At 39.3% G+C, this 9,085-nt stretch overlaps 1 protein-coding gene across 3 annotated transcripts in view; it reads left to right on the plus strand.

The window, feature by feature from the left end:
- Positions 1-8,173, plus strand: part of TCEANC2 (transcription elongation factor A N-terminal and central domain containing 2) — a 33,368-nt gene extending 25,195 nt beyond the window's left edge. For 2 of the 3 annotated variants that reach the window (XM_054573533.1, XM_054573537.1), the window contains exons 4-5: positions 218-411; positions 7,141-8,173. In XM_054573533.1, the coding sequence (XP_054429508.1) occupies positions 218-411; positions 7,141-7,329 (383 nt within the window). In that variant the 3' untranslated portion in view covers positions 7,330-8,173. Of the gene's footprint in view, positions 1-217; positions 412-6,410; positions 6,751-7,140 lie in introns of those variants that run through there. The other variant, XM_054573545.1, reaches the window with a different exon arrangement.
- Positions 8,174-9,085: the final 912 nt, after the last annotated feature.

Raw genomic sequence — 9,085 nt, forward strand, 5'->3', positions numbered from 1 at the left:
TTAAGTATCTATTGGTTGTTTCTATTTTATGACTTACTACATTGACTAGTCCAGTGATTATCTTGTAATCTCAGTCCTTGAGAAATGGCCATTTGCTCAAGAGCTTTAAAATTTTTAGGTATGTGAATTACTAAGTGTTATACACATATCAGTCCATCTAGTCCTGTATGTTTCAGAAGACAGAACATTTCCTTTGGTTTCTCTTCTCTCCTTCCAGGTCATACTGTGAACAAGATGCGTCAACACTCAGATCCAGAAGTTGCTTATCTTGCCAGAGAAGTTTACACTGAGTGGAGAACTTTCATTGAAAAACACGCGGATAGACCTTCTATTGAAGTCCGGAGTGATTCCAAAACCGAGACATTTAGGAAAAATGCCCAGAAATTACTCTCAGAAGCATTGGAATTAGAGGTAATGTCTGCTTGGAATGTGATTACTAAGAGTTCTTGGTTAAGTGAGCCTCACATTTTCATAATGAACTTTCATAATCTTAGTGCTATGGCTTTATTTCGTGTTTTTCTCTAATGGTTCTAGATTTGTAATCTCTCCAGGAAACTGTTGTAGAAAGGAACTAGCAAAACCTGGACTAAAACCCTGGCTCTACTATGTACTAGCTGTGGCACCTTAGGCAAATCCCTTAGTATTTCTGATACTTGATTTTTTTTACCTGTAAAATGATTATTATTCCTATCACCTAAGGTTATTGGAAAGAGTAAATGAACCACTTATACAAAAGAATAGTATAGTGCCTGGTGATTAGATTACTTCATGGAAGTTGGCTCCTTCCATTTAAAATTCTTTTCCTTCCCACTGATGCAAAAATTCTGGGATGGTGTCTATAATGGAATATCAGTGGCAAATCAGTGGCATATGGAGTGGCAAAATAAATAGCTTTTTTCCATGTTCATACCTTTGGTTCTAAAGTATATAATCAATTGGCTAGACATAATTCCTATCATCTTCATAGCCAACAGTTCAGATGACATTAGTGGTTTGAGATACACATGCTAGAAGAATTTTTGCTCACTAACAATAATATTAATCACTATCAACAAACAAATCCTATAGGTCAGTTTATGCTCTGGAAAAATCAGACATACAACATCTATATTTTTGTTCTTAGGGAATCCCTATTAAAGTTTCCTTAAGAATAATTTAATATTATTAACAAAAGAAGCAATTCAGAAGTCTGATTTAAATGCTAGATCTGTTACTATATTATCTGAAAAAATATTTTAACCTTTCTGTCTTAATTATGCATCCACATAATTGTGGTATAATTATTTACTTTTTTAAAATAAAGTTTTGGGTTGTTTAATACAAACTTATGATAGAAAATGAGAAAAATATAGGAAGGAAAAATTTATCAGTTTGATATGTCAGAGAATCACCATTGAACTTACCACCCAAACACAATCTTGGTAACATTTTGGTGCATTTTCTGTTTGGTAAATTATTATAGCTTTTTAAATCAATGCAATGAAGTTATGATTATCCCAGTATTAACAGCCAATTATATACCAAATGTTCCATAGGATGGTTTTATTAATTATTTAAATAACATAGCAGAAAATTAACAATTATTTACATTTGTGGTGTTGTTTTCATCTTGATCGATATCAGTGTCATTTTGTATATCATTTTCTATGTATGTTTATTTTTTCGTTTTTATAATTTTTAATATTATTTGATAGTTCAGCAAATTGCTGTGCTGTTAAGTTTGCTTACCTTTTCCTAAAGAAAGCTTTAATATGAATATTAAATCCTTGGAAGAAAGAAAAAATATGAAGGTTATAAATCTAATTTTCCAGAATATTGATTAGCCAACAAGACTTGCTATTTGATATTTTAAATAAAGTTTATTTTTTAAATAAACCAAAATTATTACAGAAACATAGACTATGGGTATATAATATGTAGCTAATGTGGTGGTAAATACCAGTTCCCTGTGGTATCTTTTTAAGTAAATGATAATAACGAAGCAAAGCTTGTAAGGATTAATGAGCAGTTTGCCTGCTATATTAAACTCCATAATAATTATCCTTTTAGTTTATCCATTAATTATCCTTTAAATGGCACATCAAGTGGTAAGCACTCAAGTGTTACAAAGCAAAGTTAAAAAAGTGATACATTCGTTAGTGCTTTCCAGCGTAATTGGAAAAAATATCAGATTAAGCACAGTTGAGTGGTTTTGTTCCCAAAGAGTAAATTTTAAAAATTAAAAGTATGCATCTTATTCTCTTCCTTAGCCAAAAAAAAAAAAAGAAAAGAAAAAAAATCAATCTACTTTCCTCTCATAAAACAGTATTGGATAGTCATTTTATCAGTTTGATATGTCAGAGAATTGTAAACACTCTCACATAAAAGTTAACTCTTAGCACCTATTATCTGAAACATTTCCATATTAGGATAAATCAATGAGCCATTTAATCCAGTATCTAGTCTTTGACAGTAACCAGTGTTGAGTGCATTCAAATCAGACATCTGATCTCAACAAATGTACTTCATCAGGCAGTAGTAAGCCATTGGGTAAGTTATTGGCCCAATGACTAAAAAGCCTTTACAATTTGATCCTAACATGTGTTTTTGTAGATCTACTCAGTATATTTTTGTAGAAAAAATGTTTTCATGTTCTTTGTTTTGGTCATATTCTTTACTATTGAACACCACAGATGAGGAATATACACACACAGCCAAATTATCTCTTTATTACTGTTTAGCTCTTGCTTTCCAAATTCCTGGATTGTTTCCTTGTTCTTGGAATAATGGAATAGATGAATAAAAACTCCATTGTTGAGACCCTGGCTCCATTCCCCTTTACTTTCTCCCTTCCGGATCTTCTTTGTTCTTCTCTATCTTTTAGATCTTTCCTCCTCTGAACATCCCCTGTGGTGTCATTCTCTTACTTCCCCTTCCTCATTATCCACTCTCCTTCCTACCTCATGGCCTGTGATCATTTTCCTATTATGTCATTAAAAAAAAAATGAACCCGATTCTCAAAGTGAGCCTGTATCATTAAGAGTTATGAAACACTGACTGGTTGGCCCAGTTGGTTGTCAGATGGTGCTAATGAGATCCAGGTCAGGGGTACGTCCCCATATGGAACTGTTAGTTTTTTCTTTGTTTAATGGCTTCAGGCTGCACCTCTGGCTTTGACCAGCTCTTTTATAAATGTATTTAAGTGGTCAAAAAGGAGTGTGGTTAGATATGTACAAATCCAATCATCCTATGTGTGCTAAAACCCACACAAAGTTTGCTTCCAGTGGATATTCAATTCAACAAAGGTTTAGTACTACTACTACTGGTGCCAGGGGAGAATGCAAACATAAATAAGTTGTATTCCCTATCTTAAGAAAGCTTACTGTCTCCTGGCTGAGAGCCTGTATATGACTAATACAAGGCAAGATGAAATATATCTGAAATAGTGGTACTAGCAAGTAGTGTAGACACACAAAGGACGGAGTGTGAGATCTGATGGGGGGATCTGGGAAGGTTTTATGGAATAGATGGCAATTGAACTGGCCTTTGCAGGAGGGGTAGGATTTTGCTAACTAGAAAGTACATATAAAATAGAAGCATTATATTTTGTATCTTATCTACTATGTATAGGATGTATTTGAAAGAGCAGGAGAGGGAGGTTACATGGGGTGGGGGGAGGACATTCATTTAACAAGTATTTACTGAGCTCTTAGCATGTGCTAGTACCTATGCTAGACATGGGGGATTTAGAAATGGGTCTGACACAGTATCATCCCTAGAGAGGCTCTCACTGTCTTCAGAGGGAAATAGTTACAATACAGTGTAGGAAATTCTACACTTAAGGTACATACCTGAAGAAGGCCTTGTTCCCTTGCTTTTAAAGGGCTTACATATGTGGCAGACATCACTAATTGATTATGGCACCATTTCCTACGGAGGCCAGAATCCTTGATGAAAGACAGCTCTAGGTGGTCATGTTTTATATCTTCTCCCAGCTATAGCCAATTCATCCAGGATTGGACAACTGAATAACTCACAGGTACACATAGTTAGGGAAGGCAAATCCGATACTGTCTCTGAGAAATGTGAACTAGGAAACACCAGTGGGAGAGCTGAAACAGAAAGGGTGTTGGAGGAGTGATGAGGGGGCAGAGGCCTGTGTAGAGATGTGTAGAATATGAGAGACCAAGGCAGCTAGAATTGGTAGTAAGGCAAATGTAAAGGGGCAAAAACCTGTGAGGAAGAGTGCAGACAGGTTATGAGAGACAGAGAAGGCATCGGTCCCTAAATAAATCTGTAAGTTTTTTTTAATGACATGCCTATTCCCATTCCTATGGTTGTTTTGCACAGCAGAATCCCTTTTTCTCAATGTCTCAGTGAGATTAGGCCCTATAGATAAGTCCCCAAAGGGCTTAACTAAGTCACCAGGTTAGGACCCATTGGAAAGGACTCAATAACTTGGGGAGGGGGGTGGTTAAGTATTATCCAAAGGCAGTTATAAGATAGGCATTCTTCACTTCGTGCAATGCACTTGTTATACAGAAAGTTACATGATGAATCATTTTCCCATATAATTTACATTTTAATATCACTGATGTTTTTTCTTCATTTCTTCATTCTCATTGGCCTTCATTTAATAAGAAAACATGAGAATTGTTAGATGCTTGTTCCCTATTCCCACGACATTGTGGGTAGAACACCTATTCCACTACACCACGCTTGTCTTGTGTACGTGCCGTCTCCTTTCCAGGCTGTGAGTTCCTGGAGGGTAGGGGTCAGGTCTTTTCTGCTCAGTCACCCCATACCCCAGATCAGGCCAGACTCAGTAGCAACTCAGTAACTGTCTGCTAAATGAAGTATGTACGAGTATCCAATTCAGTGAATTCCAAGGCACTCTTTGCAGTTCTTTTTTATTTTGTATATATATAATTTGATGGAATGGCCATGACCTGTTTTGCAAATGCATGTATATATACCCTTTTTTCCCCAACCACTCCCCTCAACAAATTAAAAAAAAACAATAACCAACAAACCCTTTCTTGACTGTTAAAACTAAATGAATCTCTGGTCAGTGACTAAGCACCCTCACACTGGATTGAGGAACCTCTTCGGCATTTGTTGCTGGACAGATGCTGGGCAAACAGCCAGCCACCCTTCCAGCCTCCCAAAGTAACCTGCTACCAGGGCTGCCTCAGGCCAGGGGCTAGTTCAGTGCCCACCCAGGAGGCCATGAAGAGCTTGAGGAGCCTGGGTTGTGAAGAGCCACGGTGCAAGTCCACTCACTCCAGCACAGCCTAGATGATTAGTCAGTCATCAGGACCACAGACTTTCCTGAACATCTTCTGTCTGCTCTACTTAGGCAGAGGTCTGAGCCTGGGTGTTCATCCTTTGTCTTTTTCTCTCTCCGTTCTATTCTACTCCCTGCTTGGTCCTTGTTTCTTTCAAATTTTTTTTTCTATCTTTTGGTTTGTTCCTTACATTAGGATATTTTATTAAATGTCAGGTGGTCCTTTTTTATTTTTGATGCATTTTGTTCTTAAACTTTTCTTTTTAAACAGTGATATATACACAGCGAAAGTGCACAAAAGATATATGTACTGGTCGGTGAATTTATCACAAAGCAAATGCTCACTTTACCAAGCCAGATCCTGCCCTCCTGGGTTGGGCACTGTCCTCCTGGGTTGGGTCCCCCTGCTGTAGCTCTGGGCCCCAGCATGTGTTTCTGGCCTCTTTCCTAGCACTCAGTATTCTTATAATCCCAGTTCACTACCTGTTCCTTACTGGACTGTGCCCTCCATGGAGTCAAAGACTGTGCCAGCCTCATTCATTGCTTTTTTCCTTTCCCCAAGGACGGAGCCTGGCCCATAGTTAAGCTCTGAATAAATATTTGAATGAGGGGAAAGAAAAGAAGTGAGAGAGACATTTGTGTCCTGTATTCAAGGAACTCACTATTGGGGAGACAAACGAAAAATGGATCATTTTAATATATTATGAAAATGACTAAGGGGAGCTCAAGACATTGTGACAGCCTAAAGCAGAACTTTCATCCTCTGAGCTAGGATTTTTTTATTTGTTGTTGTTTTGTTTTTTCTGGGCTTTTTTTGTTTCGGGTTTTTTGTTGTTTGTTTTTTGCATTTTGCATTTTGCTTTTTAGCTAAGTTTTGACATACAAATAGGAATGTGTTTCCTAGGGAAAGTGTGCCTTGCTGAGGGAACACGTACCTGTGCAGAGGCATAGAGGTATGTGAAAGCAGCTTAGTGGGCTCATGCTGGGCCATGCTCAGGACTGAGGAGGGGAAGAGTGGGGAATGGGCCTGGAAAGAAAGATGGGCTGAGGGGCTCCCTGACCAGCAGCCCAACCTGGCCTGGATCCAGGCTCTGTGGACAAAGTTCCAGACCTGTCCTACTTTTAATTATGTCTGTGACCTTAGGAGGACTTGGACCCGACCCAGACCACCGCAGAATTGCTCCAGGTCGCACCCACTAGGCCTGCTCGGCTTAGCTGACCCTGCAAACGTCTCTCCAAACTCTACTGGTCTCTCAGGATGTTGAGGATGCAGTTAGTATGGTGAACTTTGGAGTCGGGTCTCCCAAGTCAGTTCCAGCTCTCCCTCTTAGTAGCTGTAAGATCTTGAACCTCTTTTTACCTTTGAACTGATTTCCTTCCCGGTAAAATGAGATAATAGGAGTTGAGCGCATTAAATGTAAAAAGTGATTTATAAACTGCTCTACACACATATTAGGATCCAGATTCCAGTGTTTCTGAAATGCAGTAAGGGGTTAAAAGGCACTTTTAAGACAAACCAAAAAAAAAAGTAAAAACTGTTATACTGATTTATTATCCTTGGTCTTCGTTTCCTGGTTGGTAAAGTACAGGGCCCAGTACCCATTGCTTAGTTCAGGCCAGTTTCCTGTTATAATGGCAAATATTACCACCCGGCAGGGGTTGTGAATGAGGTCCCTGTCACAAAGCACATGGCCTTGTTCCTTAATTGCCAGGGTGGAATTAATTTGCTCTTCCTGTTTCTCTTGTGACAGGAAGTAGATGTCCTTGAATTTCAGTTGATTAATGGAAGCCTCTGAGCAGAGTGTTCCAGCCTCTCTTGTTTTTAATCCGTATGCAATGCAAGGCCCTAATTTGATAATTTTGCTGTTTTTTAGATGGATCACCTACTGGTTGAAAATATTGAGCGGGAAACGTTTCATCTTTGCTCCCGCCTCATTAGTGGGCCGTACAGGCGGACGGTGAGAGCCCTGGTCTTCACATTAAAGCACCAAGCTGAAATCCGGGCTCAGGTGAAGAACGGCTCGCTGCCAGTCGGCACGTTTGTACAGACCCACAAAAAATGACCTGAGGATGGTTCTAACCCTGGGCTAGGCAGAAAAGAAAATGGGCCCCTCTCTGCCATTCAAAGACTCCTTTGAGTTTGGGTGATGGCTGATGCCAGCTGTGCTAAATTTTCCCATGGTGCCGTTCCTTCAGACAGAGGATGCAGAGAGCCCTGGGAGACAGGCCTGCAGGAAATGCTTCATTAGCTGTAGTGCGCTGGTGCTGCCTAACAGGACGTGCACTGGCTGTCACTAGGAAGCCAGAGCTGTATGGTTGCCATCACCCAACACAGCAAAAGGTGATGGATTTCACTGTGAGTATGCCAAGGACACCTCTAAACTTCCCCCATGTCAGGCAGATGAAGTTACTACTTTATTTTGCCACCCTGCAGGTAACTGAAACTCAATTACTGCTGCCGCTCACTTGGTTCCATCCCCCTGAGTTTAGATAGCTCTGGTGCTTCTCAGAACTCCCTTGTCTGTCCTCTTTGCTCTACCCCAGGGGTGAGCCTGCCCGAGCCAGCCAGCTACCCCTTCCTTCCAGAACTCACTTATCTGAACATCTCAGCTCTCCCTGGAAATCCTTCTGTGTTGGTCTCTGGAGCCCCCATGCTGAGGCTCCTGATGAAGAACTGGCCTGAAGCATCTCCACACCTTGGGGTTTATTTGAATACGTTGACTCTCTTGGTTTAGGGCTCAGTAGAAGACACATAATGAAATTCCTCTTGAAATGAATTACTGTAGTAGAAAAATTACATACATACACATTTTAAAATGAAATATCTCTATATAATTCTGCTTGAACAATTATGTAAATAATATTTACTTTTTTAAAAAAATAAACTGGAACTTTTTTCCTCCCTAAAACAAAAGATATGGCTTGTTCATTGATAAGTGTTTCAGGTTGAGAAAAAGTATGGTTGGTGAAAATGAAGAATGATTGAATAAGAATTTGAGATAGCAAGATCCAAGGATAGTTTTTTTAGGTTAGGGGAGACTGGAGCATGTTTGTAATCTGAAAAAACAGAGCTAACAAAAAAGGAGAGGTTTAAAATACCAAAAAAAAAACAAAACAAAAAAAGCTATGGATTAAAAAGCAAGGGCAGAAAGGAAGGGACTAACATTGTCTACCTTCTAAGTGCTAGGTAATTTAGCATTTACATTGATTTTTATATGGTTTCTTTTTTAATCCTGTTTAATCCTCTCACCTGTTCTGTTAGTAGGTATTGTTTCAGTTTTTTTAGGTTTCTCCATTTATTCAGCAACCATGTATTGAGCACCCATTCCTAGCAGGAATTGCAGATGAGACCCTGAGGCTCACCAAGCAGAAGTGTCTTGTTCTGTTTTCCACTGAACAGGAAGTACTGGAGCTTGAATAGTAATTAAGCACCGTCCATGTGTTCAGCACTGTGATAGATATTTAAATAATAATAATAATGACATCCAATTAAAGATGAAAAAAGGGAGGCTCAGAATAGTTTAGTAATTTACTCAAGGTCACACAGATAGTGAATGGCAGAGCTAAGATTCAAAACCCAGTTCTATTTGACTAGATTCAGTCTCCCTGGTTGATTTCATTCACCCTCTCATGGTTACATGCAGATGACACGACAGTTTGCATCTTCAGACCATACATGGTCCCTGAGTTTCAGATGGCACCTCAGATATAACATGTCTTCTCTCACTTGGCACTACTGACAACCCAGGCACTCTAGCTAGGAACCTGTGAGTCAGCCTACACGCCTCCTGTCCTACCCTTACCTAGCCAAGTCCTAAT

The sequence above is a fragment of the Pteronotus mesoamericanus genome, unplaced genomic scaffold, assembly GCF_021234165.1.
Source record: "Pteronotus mesoamericanus isolate MK-2021 breed Mesoamerican mustached bat unplaced genomic scaffold, CSHL_Meso_final contig_105, whole genome shotgun sequence".
Classification (NCBI taxonomy): Eukaryota; Metazoa; Chordata; class Mammalia; order Chiroptera; family Mormoopidae; genus Pteronotus; species Pteronotus mesoamericanus.